This window comes from Strix uralensis, chromosome Z (genome assembly GCF_047716275.1).
Source record: "Strix uralensis isolate ZFMK-TIS-50842 chromosome Z, bStrUra1, whole genome shotgun sequence".
In the NCBI taxonomy this organism is placed as follows: Eukaryota; Metazoa; Chordata; class Aves; order Strigiformes; family Strigidae; genus Strix; species Strix uralensis.
The window spans coordinates 30,024,285-30,043,867 of record NC_134012.1 but is presented as its reverse complement, the minus strand read 5'-3'; the positions used below and the strand labels follow the sequence as shown (position 1 = coordinate 30,043,867).

General features: G+C 35.7%; 1 protein-coding gene across 1 annotated transcript in view; it reads left to right on the top strand.

The window, feature by feature from the left end:
• Positions 1–19,583, top strand: part of GLIS3 (GLIS family zinc finger 3) — a 180,119-nt gene that overhangs the window by 114,166 nt on the left and 46,370 nt on the right. The window contains exons 6-7 of the mRNA XM_074855790.1: positions 16,836–16,997; positions 18,456–18,563. Of these exons, the coding sequence (XP_074711891.1) occupies positions 16,836–16,997; positions 18,456–18,563 (270 nt within the window). The remainder of the gene's footprint in view (positions 1–16,835; positions 16,998–18,455; positions 18,564–19,583) is intronic.

Here is a 19,583-nt window from a genome sequence, read left to right as displayed (position 1 = left end):
CTAAGACATCCTTTCACAGTGGGAAAAGATTCATTTGAAGGACTATTGAATGCTGTAATGATTCACAGTGAATGAGGTAAATGTTAAGTTGCCAAGGGGAAATACGTACTAAGAAGAATGCAATGTCCACCAATAAGAGGAGAAGAAAATCCTTAACTTCATGCACTGGTGATATCTTTAAAGGATAGTTATTTACCGAGTCATCCTTTTATTTTTTTGTTGGTGAAATTCAAAGCTTCTTATCCTTGCCCTCAGAAAATTGCACAGCTCATCCCCTACTTGTGCCTCTGAACCTGCAGATATTTTAGGTTTTGTTCTTTTTGGTTGTATCCATGAGCAGTAAAAATTAGGTATAGTCATTAATCTATTATTATCTAAAATGTCCTCTGGGTATTCCACAACCAGTTGTGGTGCCAGACATATCATATAAATGAATAGAAGTCATGTAACTCACTCACTGAACAACAGTTCACTTGAGGAATAGACATAAATACTTATATTTAGTAATGTGCCATGCTTCCTAATCTCCTTTTCCTTCCTTTCCCTATTTTATTCATCTCATTCTTCTGCCTGGCCATGGATACTCTGCACTGGTTTGTCTCATTCTAGGCCTGGATTTATTCCCAAAGTGTTCTGCTTCTGTAAAGTCTGTAAACCCTTCAAGGCTTCCCTTGAAAATGACATCTGTTACAGGATAGGATCAAAATTATTAGATTCAACAAGACTCGTGATTATTCCATTAACACCCTACATTTATTACTGCATTCCTCTATTTACTCTTTCTTGCCCTGTCTCTGTATGATCACTTAAGGTTTATCATAACTTAAGCCTCAGTTGCATGGTGAGAACCGCTCCTATGTAAGATGTATGAGACTCATCTACTTACACATTCAAGGGAAAGAAATGCATTGCTAGATACATTGGATCTGTGCTACAGAGCAGAGAAACTGGTTTATGCCTATATTACTTAGTAATTCTCTTTCTGCATCAGTGTCATGCCACTTTTTTCTCAGAAGCCCCAGGGAAAGAAAAGGGTTCAGCACACCTCTAAGCTATGTCTGACATGAAATAAGTATGTGCTTGCTTTATTAAGCTATGTAGATGTCTTCAGTATTTTAAAAGTTGGTTGTGGAATGTCAGTGTTGTATAAATGATTTAACTTTATTAGACAGATGGAGAAAAGAAATTAATCAACATCATAGTATCTTTATTAGCATGTTCCTCAACTTCTCCTCAAAGAAGAGCAGTTTTTTTGGCTCACCCTGAGGGAATTCTTTTGCATTAATCCCTCATGGTTCCTTCATCACAGGTCTTTTGTCACAAGGATTTTGTTTGCATAAGGTAGCATCTCAGAAGATGGGACTAAAAGCCCCTATATGTGTGACTTAAATAAGCACAGCTTTTCAAGGGGATCCACATAGGTTTTGCATTACCTTATCTTCTGGTTTTGGGAACTTGAAACTTTTTGCACAGTCTGTGTGGCAGGAGGTATAACAACCCTGTAGTGAGTCAGAAGAGATTGGCAGTGGCCATTGCCCTTAGTCAGAGGCTGTTGACTGCTGAGCTCTTTAGAAGAAAAGTACTGTGTCCCAATGACAGTTTTACAACCAACTTAGGTGTGGTCCAGCTCCATGACTTGCCTGGTCCTTCAGATTGTTCAGCCTTTCCTCTGAACCCCTAGTCCTTTTCCTGGTACCCAGACACATATGTTGATTTAGCTGTGGTCCTGCCTGCTTCCAAACCAAGGTCTAGCCCTAATATTTGTACTTCCAGATTCTGCATCGCATTGTTATCTCAGGCATTAGACTTTACGCACTGGTGGCAGCCTGAGTGCAGTGACTTATGTTTGTCCTGACTGCATCGATGGCCTAACCCAGGCTCACAGTGTTACTCTGACCAGGGTTTGCCTAAAATATAGCCCAGACCACCTCACAATGTGATTTCTGTTAACACCAAATATTTTCTTCTCTCTGCTGTGAGGAACGTCTGCAAGAGGCTAGGCTTTCTTGTGCACATAAATTGAGTGCAGGTGATGCAGTATAAACTCAGTTTTTTGGAACTGTGAGTTGAGCTTTGGCGACACTGAATGGGATATCAGAAAGCTGTATACCCTAACCATTATCTGAACATCACACTGCTTCCTTACTATGTCTTTTCTGATGTTAAGAGAGAGGAGGACTGGGAGGAACAGCAGCCTTCTTTTCTTTCTTTTGTGTGTGTGTGTACACACTGGTTCTTTGCACATGGGTACATTGCACGAAAAAGAGGAAAATAACTTGTAGAGTTTTTTCTTGCTGCTGTTTTTACTGGCATGGGATCACAGCAAAAATCTTTCACAATTTGACATGGCACATACAAGCAAGGTGATTTTCTGTCCTAAAAAGAAGTGCCTATTTCTCCTTTTAGGATTCTCTTTTGACTTTTGCTTTTTTCATCAATTTATCTTCATTTTAATTTTAAATTCAAAGCATAATCATTAGATTTCAGTTAATTATATTGTGAAGAAATAGTAAATGGTAACCAACACTTTATCTTTTCCAACCTCTGGCCTCTTCCATTGGTTTTCTCATCCCTCACTAACTCATACCCATCAGTCAGATCTGCTGGTCATTTTGAAAATTATTTGCCTTCTGAGGCCGCACCACACTGAAGAACTGCATTGCTAGCACCTAAACTCTTGTCATCATCTTCTCACAGTCACGGCTTGCTTGTTTCATATCCATATGACCTTCTGTCTTGTCCTTTTGAACCTGAAGATCTTGCTCACCAGGTGGGTTTCTGTAAGCTTTCCCAGCTCTCTTTTTAACTCACAGACTTATAACATGTGGGAGTGTTGTCTGAGTTGTCATGAATTTTGAGATTTAGATGCAGATAGTCAAAAGCATATTTTCAGCTGAACAAAACAATTGAAGCAAAAAAGCTTCTCTCTGCCTTTATTCTTATTACACTTCCCAGCAGGGCAGAAGATTAAAGAATACATAGTCTAGATTCGAAAAGAATTTGTAATTTATGGGTTTTTTTTCCATAAGATACAGGGCTTAATCCTTTCTTTAGAGCTTTTTTTTTTTTTTTTTTAACTAAACAAACAGGATCTAATTGAAGAAAGCTGAGGATACTAAGGAGCCAAGAATAGAAAACATTTACTGATCTGGGAAGTCTGTTTTGAATATTACTGGAAATTTGCATATGGTTTACTTGTGGGGTAACAAAGAAACATCCTTTGCCCTTTTGCTATTGTGATGGACTCCCACTGATTATAATGCAAGCACTTTTGCCTTGTTTTTGAAAACTGTTCTTTTCTGCAATCCATCTCTCTTAAACGGTGAGATGAATATTCTCCTGTGCTCTCCCATGAAAGGAGAGCTGTGTAAGTAGCTCTGCTCAGAACAGAGGAAAGCTAGGATTTTAAATGCTGAGCTGTATTATTGATTTCCCCTTTAAGAGAGGACAAATTGGGAAGAAGAGGTAAGGCTACATTGCTAAACAGCTCAAAATGCATTTCACTCTAAACATAGGGTTGCTTAGTTTAATTTGCTTATTACAGATAAGAGTGCAGAGGCAAGGTCCTTGTATGATTTTTAGACTAAATCAGCAGAATCCTACTGTTAATGCCCTAAAAGGTGCTGCAGAGCTGTTCAGCCAGCAATATTATGAGTTGGGGCACTAATTTTTATGGATTGTGGCCTAAGGATTAAGAAACTAATTCTACATTCCTTGCATATCCAAAATCCTGAGCAACTTCAGTGGAAGTGGTGCATATTCAAGGAGTGCAGAATTGGGACCTCATTATTATGACAGAACAGTTATAGTGCTGGCTGGCAGTAATACAGCCATGTTAAGGTTAAGATTTCGCATTTGCTCTATTATAATTTCCTTACATTTTTGCTGAATAGTAACTTTTAGTAAATTTTCTGTTCCATATTTTTTCAGTAGCCATACAGATACTAATCTAAACCCTTTTTAATAAAGCATCAATTAATCTGATTTAAAACTAGTGTATTTATTTCTAATTTTTTCTTTGGAGGAAAACTATTTGGCAAGGGCTGTTCCACTTTGGTGTCTGTAAGAATTATTGCTGTTTCTGAGCTAGTATTTTTGATGAATATTTTATTTATTGGGAAATGCAGCTAAGGGCTAGCAAAAGCAATAAACAGATTCATGTCAAAATCATCAAATTCCCTGAGCTGAATTAGGAAGAAAGCAATGGGAAAAGTCTAAACATAATTTTCACACTTTCAATATAAAACTTCAGTTTTTATTTTGCAATAGCATATTTCTTCTGAAAATTGTGAAATTTTAATTAAGTAGTTTTTAAAAGTTCTGAAATTCAGAAAATGAACTTTATAATATGATCTTTTTTAAATTTCTAGTTACATAGTTTTGGGGCTGGATTTTAAATACTACAGAGTGTGTTCTGGATGCCTCAGACCATTCAAGTGAATGTGATAAAAGCCACCTGAAGTGCTAGAAAATGCTGAATATTTACTGATGAATGTGGCCATTAGTGTAACTTCTGTGTGCTTTACATGCCTCCAAATAGTTAGAAATATCACAAGGTAGAACACACTTGTTTCCTTTTCATCTAAAATTGTCAGGATTAAAATTTCCTATGAAAAAACACTGAGATGAGATTTTGATAGTAAAGAGTGAGTATTACAAAATGGAGGTAGAAAAAACTAGTATGTGTCATGTCTATTCCCCAAACAGATGGAAATTTGAAGTTAGTAGTACAGTTAGAGGATAGCCAAGTATCCAAGTATAGTGGATAGCCATAGCTATAAACATGCACAGGTTATGTTTCAAAAAAGATCTACTAAAAAGCAGTGCAAGAAATAAACTTTGGAATAATTTATTTAAAAGGAGATTTATCTTGTGAACACAACCTGTATAACATTTTGGTCACCACTTCACATCTATTATAAAATATTATTACTGACAGAGGTAAGGCTGCTCAACTTAATTATATATATTCATTCCCACTGTATGACCATATCCATTCTACTGTCTGACTGGCCTCCGGTCCTTTGTGTAGGACATAAGTAATGTTTTCCCCCTTTTCTGACATAGACATTGGAGGGATTAATTGGTATAATAACATTCAAAATGTTATTTAAAAGGAAAATGCTAAGTACGTTGAAAAAAGAAACTATACATTTCATTTAATTAGACATCTCAAGTTCCTATGCTGGAATTGGTTACATGCCATTCTCAATTTAAAAAGAGTACTTTTGACAATACAGGTGTAATTTCTTCTGGTTTATAATTCAGCAATCAACCTTTTGGGGAAAAAAAATTATGTGTGTGAACAGATCATTTTAAAGGAAAGCTCTTTTCTCCAGCACCCTCCTTTTAACTGTGCAAAAGTACTGTCTTCTATGAAATGAAATGTTACAACTGCATAGTGATACTTTTTCCTTAAAACAGCATTGTGGCTCTGACATTGCAGCTAAACTCCTTTTTCTATTTCATAGTGAAACACCTGAATTACTCAATGAATAAAAGGAATTATATCCTCTAACAAAAGCAGAGGACTTGCATCCAATTAAAAGGATGTATGTTTTCAAGTTTCCCTCATCTTTCTGAAGAAACTAGCTGAAGAAGGTTGGGAAGCCTGTTCTTTGGACTTAAAGCTATGATGATATATTTCCTTTAAATATAGAAGGAAATACATTCTTTTTGTCAAAATACAGAATTTAAAATGAAAAAAAATATCTATTTTTAGCCTTACGTTTTTCATAGACTTGTGGCATGATTCTAATTTTCTTATTGTTTCTTTGCCAGTTAAGTGAGATTGATTGGTTCACAGACATGCTTTTATAAATTGTTAATAATATAGAGAAAAAAATAAAAGAACTATTACCCAGCGGACTGGACCATCAATACACCATGGCTTGAACCACTCATGAATTCAACAAGACCTTCAAGAAACATTACCTCCCTGATGCAAAAATGTCAAATAAATTCTGTCATATGAAATTTGCAAAAAATTCTGTCCCCTGATGAGGTGGTTGTTGCATAATGGCAAATCTAAGACTTTTTAATTCTTGAAATCTTGAAATGCATCCATATGAGACAACTTACTTGGAAAAAGTTACTCTTCACACCATCACAAATTGGAACAGCAAGACAGTTTAATCAACAGTTTTATTGTTATTTTAACAATAAAAGATTCTGTTTATATGTGTAAATTAAAATTTTATTTATGCAAGAAGTTACATATGACTGAGCCAATTTGGTAGGAAAAAATAAGTCCAACAGGTATAGGGCAACAGGGCAGTATAATATTAAAATCGAGCGTTGCATTTTTTCGGGATATTGTTTGGTGCATTTTTCCAGAAAACCTTTAACTTCTAAATGCAAGTCAAGGTTTGGGCAAGCATATTTCTGTCTCCTAATGATGCCTCTTCCTGTATGCGTTGTGCTTTTCTGACTCAGGCACTTTTAAGTTGAACAGCACTTTACATAAACAATCAACCCATTGAATTATGCCTTATGTTTTTGCTTTAATAAAGCCTCTTTAACCAGGCCCTTTAATTAACGTCAGTGTCAGTTTCTCAAAATTGAAGCCATTCAAACTTTTATTCCGGGATAACTTAAGTACATAATTTCTTTGGACACAAAATTAGTGTTTATGGACGTGTTCTACTGTATTCTAGCATATTTTCTCTAGGCAAACGCTGCACTCATGAAAGAGCAAATGGATCTCTCACTGTTTTGCTCTTGGCAGTGATCTATATGGCTTTTTCAATTAAAAGAAAAATCTGTGACAAAGATGAATTTTGGCTCTGTAAATAATAAATGGATTTTACTAAGAGAGCCTATGCCAGATAGCAGCTAGTCTTGTGTACATATGCTGGGGGTAGAAAGAACCTCATACCCAGGTCTGTAAAAAGCTGTGCTAAAAGTTTTACAGTGTCAGTTGTGAGCTATGTACCATAAGTGTGAGAGTTTACCAATACTCTAGTCATTGTATATGTGAAAAATGACAATCAAGTGATATATTTTCAAATAAGTGTAAAAAGAAATACTTTGATAGTATTTGTAGAACAGCTTGTGGTTTTGAATTTTTCAGTTCCAGTTTGCATGTTTATAGATGGGATAGGATAGGATAGGATAGGATAGGATAGGATAGGATAGGATAGGATAGGATAGGATAGGATAGGATAGGATAGGATAGGATAGGATAGGATAGGGTAGGATGGAATATTCCTATTTCTATGTATAGATATTTCTGTTCTATCTCTATTTAGAGACAACAGAATTAATAATGAATAATCTGAATTTAGACAGAGTTTGGTGAAGAAGAACCCTCTAGACTCATGTTTCTTTCCCATTAGGGCTCTGGTTTCAGAGATTCCCTGATCTTTTATTCCTTTTTACTTCTAGTGTAATATAAATAAAAATGCAGTCCTTTGTGAAATTCACAAAGAGCAAAATTCTCTAAAACAACAGACTCTTCCCAGTGAGAATGTGATTTACACTCCCTCATCTACATGATTGAAAGCCTATGGTCTCAATTTATAGCATATCTCTGGCATGAGATCCTGTACAGGTATGAATGACAGAAATGAGGTGTGGCTACACATTTTACTGGAGGGCAAAGCAGTGTTCCTGGATATATATTTTTTTTAAATACCCGCAAGGAAATAACTGGTTTTTTACTTGATGAAAAGTTATTTAGTTCCGGTGAGTTTACTAAAAGGAAGAAGTATTCCAACCTAGATTACTTCTCCAGAGTTTAAAAGTAATAGTAGGTGCTTTAACAGTGAACAATTTTAGAACCATGTTGACTTTTAGTAGAGAAAGCTGCACAAATACAGATGGTGACCTCAGTTACAAGAATATCAAAGACAACCTTTTAGAAAAGCCAAGGAGGTACAGAAAGAAAGGGGAAAAACCAGAAAAAATCAGGAGCACTGTCTTCCAAAAGGAAGCAATGAAAGAATTCCCAATTTGAACATTCTTCCTCTAATGGTTTCTGTACCATATGGTTTTTGAGTCAGTAGCAGCTGATGTGTTCAGTAATAGTTTCTTTTGAAGGGACTTGTCATAATATTTACCTTCTCTACAGCAACAGAAATAGCTTCCAAGTCTGAAATGGCCAAGCTACTAAAACTAATGAAATCAAGAGGCATTTCCATGGTGAATGAATCTATTGACATCATTATTTCAGGGGATAGATAACATTCGATGTACAGTGCTTCGTTTCAGCTGAAGTATTTGTGTCTTTATCTAGAAAGTAAGAGTATACAGTGTGGTGCAGATCTCTAGAAAGCAAGAAGTATGAAGATCTCCAGAGTATTGCAGTGAAAAGGAGAAATGAGCAGGCTACATTTATTAAGAACACATAAATAAAAAAAGCCCTCTGTAAAGAGAGCTCTCACAATAAGAGTATTGTGGATGGGGACAGTTCCTTAACTGTTTTCCACTTCCATCTTTATTCCAATTTGATATCAAGAGACTAGCCTCTCTTTTGTGCTTTTCTGAAAAAGTAGCCCAATTTGATTTCCCATATGTTAACCAATGTGTAACTTTTTGCTCTGCATTAATATCTTCTTTTTTTCCATTGAGTTCATTGCGGCAGTATGTAGTTCTTCTTATTTAAAATATACCCAAAAAAATGGATGTATTGGAAAACTGAAATCAGATTAGGATTAATCTTCTTCTATACACACACACACACAGACCATTATGTGCTCCTTAGTCAAATGCTCTTAAAATATGATCCTTATAGCCATAAGCACTGACTGGTCCCATGAGTTTTACATCTGACTCATAATATGAACTTTCTTGTACATCTATTGAGTATAATAAGCCTTTTAGCTTAAAGTAGGAAGTATAAAGAAGATAAATAACAACTTACTTTAGGCTTTGTCATGGTCTGTAATTATGTTTTGTTTGCATTTATAATTATGCAATGCTGAATTCTAAAATTTAAATGGAATCTACCAGAAATACCTGAAGAGAGGACATTGCAGTGGAAGGAATCTTCTTTTCTTAGGAGGAAAAAAAGAGAGTAATTACCTGTTGACTTCAATAAGCTTTGGACCGAATTGTCATTGAGTGGTTGGGCAAATAAGCATCTATTATAATTGCATTCAAAATATATAAACATAGTCTGTCATTATTTACTGGAGCAAAGAATTCCAAGACATTTATCATTTCATAAGCTAAACTATAAAAACAGAAAATAAATCCCAGCCTTTGCATAGCTTTGAGGAAAAGATAGCCTTTTATAAGCGCTGTGCATCCACAAGAGCATTCAGTCACCATGTCAAAAATAAATTCTGTTCAGATAGAAATGGTTGCACTATAATGAAGTGCTGCTCTGAATGCTACATTTTTACCCATTTAAACACTTTAAGGGTTAAAAGCACAGCACTTACTTTACATGAAATGAACCTGGGCTTTTAAATCTCAGCTGTGGCATGCAGCCTCCTTGTTGGTGAGCACCTGATGTCAGCAGTTTGAATGATGTCTGACACTAATTATGTGTTGTTCACAAGATTGCCAAGCAGGAGAGTCTGGGGGACTAAAAAGCTATTTAAAAGCTTTTCATATGAGGTCTTAATCTCAATTTTTTGAAAGCCCTTATGTCTCCTTCAGAGCAGCAGCCTGCTAATGCTGTTGAGGAAGGGAAATGCTTTTTAAAAGACAACTAATGCTTCAAATGCATTGTTCTTGTTTGAAAGCCATGTAAAGAACAGCTTTAACATCTGTTCATGTGATAAATGCAAAGCTGGGGAAAGATACTTAGTCCTTGTCATACCACCTGCCATAGTGCTGACACAGAAGAACCTACCTGGTCAGCATATCAGAGCATTCAATATTAATTGACAGATAGACATAAAACATTGTTAAATAATTAATTTGCCCTTTATATGCTAATAATCTTATTAAAATGCTATATGACTACTGAACATTTCACAGATTTGGTTTGGGGCCTTATGTATATGCTATTCTGGATTTATTTTTTCCCTATAGTTTTTAGGGATACCATTCCTTCCATTTGTGTATATGCATTCACATATGAGAGCATTCCCTAATATTCAGAAGTGTCTTATATTTTCATTCAGATAACTTTCTTCAAAGTCAAAGGATTTAAAACTTTTATTTTTCATGCTTATGGTCAGTTTATGACTATTACTAAAGTAAACAAGTCAAGCAGCTTGTCAAAGCAATCTCAGACAGTAACTTACTGTTGTGAATGGAATCAGGTCAATGTCCAGAGGCAGAGGCAACTTTTTATGCTGTCTTAAAGAAGGCAGACTCATACCAGTTTGGATTTTTCAGCACATGTTATATCAAGTTATATCTCACGGTTTCCAAAGACTCAGAAGGCTACATAAAACATCTTGGAGTCCTTCTTCACCTTTGTAGAGTCCCACTTGTTTCATTTTCTTCTCCTGTATCCATCAGCTCTTCAAGGGAGCATGTGTTATCAAGCTGTTACTTCTACAGTCTGGGATGGAAGAAGGAAAAAGTAGAAAACTAGTACCATGTTTCTGTATTGATATTTTACTGAAAAAAAATTTGTAAATGATAAGCACAGAATATTTTAAAATAGTCCAATATTATTCATTAATAATTTATTAATGTAATTCAAATGTGGAATCATAGGCAGATAATGCTGTTTCCAAAGGAGGTGTTGCACTGAATTTTGTCCCAGTGCTGATGAGGGTCAGTGTGGAATGGAATACAAAATACTGCTAGTGAAATGCCTGCAGTTCTCTTTTTGAAAAATTATAGACTAGAATTGGGCTTATCCAAAGCTTTTCATGAAGCACATGACATTTTTTAACCTGATGTGGAGGGAGATCTCTACAACTACCTGAAAGGAGGTTGTAATGAGGTGGGTGTCGGTCTCCCAAGTAACAAGTGATAGGATGGGAGGAAACAGCCTCAAGTTGCACCAGCGGAGGTTTAGATTGGATATTAGGAAAAAATTCTTCACTGAAAGAGTTGTCAAGCGTTGGAACAGGCTGCCCAGGGAAGGAGTTGAGTCACCATCTCTGGAGGTATTTAAAAGATGTGTAGATGTGGCACTTAGGGACATAGTTTAGTGGTGGACTTGGCAGTGTTAAGTTAATGATTGGAATTGATGATCTTAAAGATTTTTTACAACTTAAATGATTCTATGATTTTAAGTTTTTTGTATTAAATTCCATTAATAGGGCATATATTAGATAAAGGGTGCTTCACTTGTTCTCAAAAAAAGTGGTCTAAGTAGGTAAACTTTGTACATTTAACAGGGACTAGTAGAGCCACAAATACTGAAGATATCACGCTGTTACAGTAAATCTGATTGATTTTGCTGAATTATTGTGTCTGTAAAACAGACAAATGCAAAGCAATACAAGCGGGAGTGTAGACATAGAACTTATATTTACAAGATGAGAAATTCTGCCTATCAAGACATGAGTTTGAGTGGGGATTTAGTATTACCAACTGTGATGAAAAACCTCTGTAAAATGCTATGACTTAAACAAGACTAACACGATCCTTGAATGAGTGAAAAAGAGGGTATGATTCAGAAAAGTCATGTTACCTGAATGCCTAGCACTGGTAAGACTACTACTGAAATACTGATCCTATATTTCATATCCCAGGTAAATGAGGTAGTCAGAAAGGGACCACAGAAATTATCAATGGAAAACCAAACTGTATTGTGTGACGAGTTTTTAGAGTATGCATCTATGTGTTCATGTGCAATCAGTCATGGATTAATGTGGGTTAGCCATGGGTTAGCAGGCAAGAGCTGGGTCTGATCTGTACTGTACATCTGTGAAATTGCTGTTTTTCCTACCTGTGTGTATGTAGTGGGGAGGGCCCAGTCCCACACTGTTATGATGCCATGTGTCCTTGGACCAGAATTAGCATCCATTGTGTTTAGTGAAGAAGAGGCATGAATACTTTTTCATGGAAAACATGTTTGCTAAGGGAAAGCTTCTTACCTTGTTGACCTTGTAAAATCAGGGAGGAGTTTCTCCCCTCTGATGTGTATCTTAGTTTCTGGGTGCACTTTTTTATCTCTTTTTGCATCATCAAAAGTTCACCATGGCTGAACAGGCTACTAAGCCAAACAAATTGATATTCTGCAACTGTATAGGAAAATATTTAAAGGATCTGGTTAGTATGTCCTGGGTCCATACAAAGGTTTGGGTTGATTTCCTCCAAGTCAGTTTGGCAGAGAATTGGACAGTTCTCCACCTTGCCATCAAGCATTGGTCACAGCTAACTTTCTGAGATCATTTGGATGTATCTCGTCTGATCATTTCCCTATATCACATCCTTTTGAGGGCTTCCCAGTCTCTTCTGCTTTTTGCCTGAGGCATGTATTCTGTTTTATTGAAGAATGAAATGTATTCTGTCACTGAAGTATCTAGGTTTGTTATTGAGACTTTGTGTGGACACTAGCTAGCTCTTGATACACAGGAAGCCATCTGTTGCAATTTAATGATTATAGGAAAGTTGATGTTTAGCAAAGTCAAATTTAAGAAGGAAAACCACCCAACTCCCCATAACCCTAGAGAGAGATCAGATTGGGAACATGTAGTGAAATGTATTAATTATAATATCCCGTAAATATTTCCCCACTAGGGGAAATGCTTATCCTTCACACTTAAAAAATAAATGATCCTCCCCCAAATGTAGTGATGCTGAAAAATATTTGAGGATTACTGTGTATAACTGATTCAAACAAAAAAATACATTAAAAGCCTAAATGTGAGACTATCAGAATAGGAGAGTAACATTATGTTGTATATTGGAGAAAACATTACTGTAAAAACACTGCTCATGTCAATATTTCTAAGTGTATTTAATTTTATTTGTTTTGGTTTTAGAATCAATTTCAAAGTAGGTCTGAGAAAGCATTGTTCATAGTGAGAAAGCAAATAATATATATATAAATTATTTGTGAGAATGTTAAGTGACTTGATAACAGAAAATACCTAGAATCAGAAGTTATCTTTTACATTACTTATCACATTAATATAGCAGAAAAAGACAAAAGAAAATACACTGTTTGGATGCTGAAGCAAAACAAATTCAGATAGGGAAAAGTGAAGATTTTGAATACCAGGTAATATTAGGGGATAGCTGGATTAAGAAGGAGCTGGGCTCTCTGTCATTGACCTTTAAAATCAAGACCAGATTCTTTTCTGTGAATGTATCAGATCTCAGACAGATGTTGTTTGCCAGAGCAAGGTCTGGAGTCTTTGTCAAACTGGTGATCAACTGACTGGTTCCTTTTACAGTGAAAACTGACTAATTTCTTAAACACTTGGCCACTGAACATCTGCTAGTAACATTAAAGTAGTCACACAGGTATTGTCATGCTGTTCCTACCTGTGTAAGGAAGGGTCTAAATGTACTTCGTAATGAAGGTTGCTGTCTAATTCCAGACAGGGCTCAGAAGTGCATGATGCATCCATCAGGGCTTTACATGCTGCACAGATTATTTTATATAAATCTATGTAATTATATTGTAATTTTACAGGGTGGTTGCCTGGTACACTGAACACCATCTCTGTGTATACAAAGATGAACAGCACACTCATGAGAACACAAGTGTTTTAAAGTCATAGCACTGCTTCTGCTTTTTATTTACATGCTTCACCTTTCACTGTAAATATAGTTTCTTGCTTTTGACAATTATCCTTATAAAAAGATAAAGTAAACATGGATATGGACACTTCAATTGATATGTTTTAAAAAGAACTCTCAAGTTTAGGAAGCACAGAGAGGAAATTCTCTTTACGAGCTACTTAATAGTTTCAATTTATATGCAACAGTAAAAATAAAAGCTCAGTAACTATGATTTCTGTATTGCAGTTTAGGAAAACATTACACAATTAATTCCATGTGATTTCCAAAAAAAAAAGTAGTTTAATCAGAAGTATGTTTTGGAGTGTTAAACAGCTTCAGAATGCCAAATGCATGCAATGTACTTAAATGACTAGTTCTAATAGAGGTGTTACATCCTCCTCTTCTACCACAGCTAATAACTTAGAAGCTACGAAGAGTTCCATTTCAAAATACAACTACTATCTACCTGACTTTTTCCCCCATGGCTAATCATGTCTTCTCTGAATACTTTCGCTGAAATCTGGTTATGAGGAAATACTGTATGTTCTGTGCTGTTGGAAAGAATATCTTTTAATTCTTTCATCTTAAGCATTAGAGATTTCCAAGGCTTCAAAAGTCTGGTTTTTAGAGTAAACATTAATTAACTATTGTGTAAAGATGATCTTTCTAATAATACAGCCTTGTGGTTATCTGTGCTTTGCTAGAATGACCTTTTCTGCAATACACAACTATATGACATACAGTAATTTAGGGCTGTGGAGGGGAAAGAGAACCAGACTATATTCTCTGCTTCCAAGTTATGATCAGCAAGGCAGGAGTCTTCAGAAATCACAATTTTTAAATTTGTAAGATAACATTCGCCAGTTCTGCTCTGTTAAACATTTTTTCCCAGTTAAATTCAACGCTAATTTTACAATCATATAAACAATTGTTTACACAAGTTTAATTTTGTTTGCATGCTTGAAGATTCAAAGTTTAATAACTTGTGAGACAAAAAAAAGAGGGCCTTCTTTTAGAACTTTTTCACTGGGCTGAGTTTTACCCTATGAAATAGGGTAAATTGCTTGAGATACTGCAATTTATTTCATACTTATGTATAGCTTAGTTACTGTCATTAGAATGAATGGTTGTTCTTGTATGGATTTACAAGAAATAATAAGTTGTCTACATAAGGTGGGCTAATCAGTAGGTTTCTTTGTTATTTTAACATAGCTGCTCTGGAATTATTTTGCTTTTCATAAGGCTGTTTATTTTATCAGTCTTTTAGCTCTTATGTTTTTTTATGCTTTCTCCACTCTTTACTTTTTCCTTAAAAAAGAGTGGTATTTTTATCCAGGCAGTTATTAGAGATATCTGTCTATTTTTTTTTAATTTATCCTGAAATATTTTGTAAAAATAGTTCCCTAAAAGTAAAAATATTTTTACACTTGCAACAATGTTTGGCTTGCATACTAAACCTTCGTAAACATGAAGTCAACAGTATTTGTACAAGCATAAATTAATGTTTAGTGATCAAAATCGGATAATCTGAAAGGCACTGTAGGTTTGCTTTGGGTAAAGGGATGGGATATAAATAAAAAGCTTTGTGGGTTGCGAAATTTTCTGTAATTGATGTGTGTGAAAGATAGAATTGCAGTTATGACATAGTGGGGGGTGGTTCATCCCCTTTCTCAAGTTTCAATTTCTTAAGCTTATTTTTAATATTACTATTTTGTAGGTAATGTGTATTTTCTCCTATATACTGTGTTTTCCTGGGCAACATTCAGAGTATATTTCCTTCTGTTGCTAAAACTAAACAAATGCTGTTAGGGAGTGATGCACAGAAATTCAGCCTCCCCAGTTTGTTTGGAGAGGCTGAAACTTTTTTTTCCTGTATTTTCTCCCTGCACTTTATTCTTTGAAGTTGTAACTCTCTCTTGCATTACTTCAAAAAAATGAAGTGCTTAAAATAAAGCAATGAAAATTTTATATCCCGTTTCTTCTCTTTTTCGAGGATCTTACAGATTTGCAAGAAAACTATGCTATTTGCGAGCAGAATTATGTTAGTGTTTTCCTAGCCGTGCTTTTGTAAACATAAATGCACTGAATAATATATTATAAAATTGATTTGTGTTATTCTAACATCAGTGAAAAACAGCTCATTTCTTTTCAAGTGAGTAAAATGAATCGGAAGAGAAATAGTGGAAAATTTTGTGTTAGCATTAGAAATGTTTGACATCTCTGTTAATTCATGATTATTTTTCCAAGTATACAAGAAATGCAAACTAGCATCTTATGCAGCAGATAATTTAAATGTTGCACAGTGGAATATGCAGCAGCTGAAACTAATGAGATTAATTGATATTGACTGATAGAATTAAAAAAGCCTATACTTCTAACTAATATTCATACATATTCAAGTCTAACTGAAATCAAATGTACATAAAAATTCTAGTGTCAAATAGAACTGATGGGGTTTAGTTTCCTTTAGGAAAAAGTATACTATGGGAACATGATAGATGAAGAGCTGGTTTTCTGCTCATAAAAACACAGGTTTCTCTGCAGATGCAGTACTTGATTAGGTGTAGAAATACTGTGCCACATGATTATTGGTTACGCGTGGGGATTAAATCCTATTTTGATGGGTTCCCATTATTTTTAATACCTCATACATTTACTCATGGCACAAAGGTAATGAAATACTTCAAAAATCTTTACTTTTTACATCACTGTCAGCAAGACAGAGCAGACTGACATTTCCCTGCATGATTTTTTTTTGTTGCTCTGTAAGTTGGGTTGCTACAGAGAGATGCCTGTGTTTGGCTCAGTTGCTAATAGCCAAACAAACCCAGAGCTGAGATAAGGGTAGCTAGTGCAGGACTTGGGGAACCCCACGATGACCATTTGCTTTCTGTGTGCTGTTGGGTGAACTAGCTGGGGCTGTGTTTCCCAGACAGGCTGATGGTGCTGTGCTCTGAGCTGACTGGTCTCTTTGGGTCTCAGTGTCCCATCTGTAAAATGGGAGCAGGACATAATTTCCTAATTCAACCATGTGCAGGGAGGATAAATACATTCTTATGGTCTAAATGGTTCAAACCCTACAGCAACACCCACACTAAGAAGCCAGGCTTTCTTCAGCTTTGGAGAGGCATCCAGCCATAGTGGGTGGGAGGTATCTACAAGCCCTTTCACCCTCCTGCTTGATGTTTGCTGTTGCAGTGTGCTGCATGTGCTTTCCTTTCAAATACTTTTTTTTTCTTTTCTAGTTCGAGGGTTGCAAGAAAGCCTTTTCCAGACTAGAAAATCTCAAGATTCACTTAAGGAGCCATACCGGTGAAAAGCCGTACCTTTGTCAGCACCCTGGCTGCCAGAAAGCTTTCAGCAACTCCAGCGACCGTGCCAAGCACCAGAGGACACATTTGGACACTGTAAGGAAGCAGAAGTCCCATTGCAGTCCCCTGTACATTAGACCGTGTGCTCCTTTCCTCCAGCTTGGTGGCAGCAGGTAGCCCATAACCTTAGAGATAGGAGGGAGAAGTGTCTGATGAGGCTGTTTAAGCTGTTTCTGAAATACCCAGTAATGCAAGCATGAATGAAGATGGGCCAGACTAGTTGATAAAAAGTCCACAGCTCAATGGGCTTTGCTGCAGGGAGAGGCAGTAAATTTCTCCCACTTAGTTGAACTCTAGGGAACATGACATCACTATGCAAAGACACAGAAGACGTCTGTGATAATAACTGCTATTCTCTGACAAAAACTCAGTTAAATGTAAGGCTGGAACATGTACCAGAAAGCCAAGAGAGGAAGAATAATGTATATCAAAAAATTTTCATGCCAACAAATTATTGCTTATGAATTTGAGTCACAGCTGAGATTTGTTTAAGAAACTTTTGTTTCATAACAAAAGATTGTATTTTGTCAGAGACAAGCAGTTTCCAAAGGGCAGAAGTCCAGAAAGAAAACAAGGACAATGCCATTTGAATTAAATGGCTGTCACAAAACTTAAATTGCCCATTTCAAATAGTCCATAGTATGGCTGGTAACTTAATCATTTGGACAAGGTGTTTTTGGAAACACTTTGTGAAACTTAAATGGCTAAATTGCAAAATAGCTAATTCCAGAAAATGGTTGGACCTAATGTTTATTTAATACTTTGTATTGTGGACCTACAAGTCTTAGGAAAAACAGACAGGTTAGAACAGGCAGAAAGAGAGATTTGAAGAGCTTTGTATTTATTTGGTGAGTTAGATTTATTGGGCTTTCTTTTAAGAAAACTAGAAAGGTATTACAGGAGTGGTATCTTTCTAAAATGACAGGCACTATTACAAAATTGAGCTAAAGGAGTTTGTCTTGTACTTCATATTAAAATGGATATTTTTGTGTGTAATATTTTTGAAACTTCAGTATTCAATGATTGCTTTGGTTTTTGCTTGCTCTCTTTGTAATGTAGTCAACTAACAGTTTTTCTTGTTCTCTTTTTCTGAAGCAGATTCTTCTATAATCCTAAACAGTCTATCTGGGCCTTTACTGCAGTTTCTTTACCTGATTCACTAAAGAATATATTTTCTGATTAAGTCAAAGATTGCTCTGAGGGTGGAAGAATTGTGAGTATAACTAGCAATATTCATTGTACTGATTACAAAAAAAAAAGGTAACAGTGAAAGGTGCCATAATGAAAGCTTTCCTTTGATTTGTCTTCCTTATAAGCCTTACTTTCATCTTTTCCCTTTCTAATAAATTACCGATCATTCTGCTTGTAATAATGTACAACATTTGTGTTCTGTAGTAATGTGGTTTGCAGCATCCCAAGGCTCAGAAGAGATTCTCTTGAGTTAAAATAATCTGTGATATAACAGCTGCTTTATTCTTTTTCTTTCTGATTTAGAAACCTTATGCATGTCAGATTCCAGGATGTACTAAACGATATACAGATCCAAGTTCCCTGAGAAAGCATGTGAAAGGCCATTCTTCCAAAGACCAAGTCAGGAAAAAGGTAAATTTTCTACTGTGTTAATTGGTGTAAAGCTTCTGTGGAGAAGTCAGTGTTCTAATATTAGATGTTTCAATGTGTCTTCAAGTACCTGTGCTGATTTCAGACTGTTGATTAGAAAAACAATTAGTGGAAAATAATAGATATGGTTCTTATAAATTATAATTTCATCTTTGACTTAATGAGGCTGCCTGGCTTTAATGCTTTTTATTTTCTGATGTGATGATTAATCACTAAGCATACATAATGAGGCAAATAATAATTTTTGAAAACATAAATCTTTGTTTTTGAAGTTCTGCCACTTGGTAAATACATAGTAATACAAAATCCAGTTTACACAGCCAGTCTCAGATGGAAAGATGGATTTTGAGGGCAGATGGACAGTATGTGAGATTAAGCTCTAAATTATATTTCCATATGGCAGATGCTTCCAGATACCAAGACATTTCACAATGCTGGTTCCCTGTGGAAGTCAAGTCCATGAGTCAACACTTGTTTATATATATAAGCATATCTTTGAAGAGCTGAGTTGTGACCTAAGGGAATAATTTTTTTTTTTTTCTGACCATTGTTCATCCTATTTCCTATTAATCACTAGCACTATGTCATTAGCTTGTTCAGATTACTAAGGATAAAAATCTAAGATTTTATTTTAAAGGAAGGTGGTCCTGATAAAAGGGGAACATGCATGAACTAGTATAGGGCTAGATAAACCTTTGAGATGTCAGTCCCATGTAAAATAGGAAGTAATAGTTTAGAAGTTTTAAAATAAAATGCACAGCCATTCATAGAAGGTAGCAAAAACATTGCTTCGTACAGCATTGGAAGCACTAAGTGGCAGTCTTTAAAGCTACAGTATACAAATTTGAAGAGTAACTTTTTATTCAATTGTTTGTTGAAGCAGGACATGGCAGCAGACACCTGCGTGGCAGCCTCTGAGGAACTGCCCTGTAGTATTCTTGAGGAAATTCCTTTAAACTTATGAGTGCCCACTCCTGTATCAGAGATGAAGCAACTAAGCAT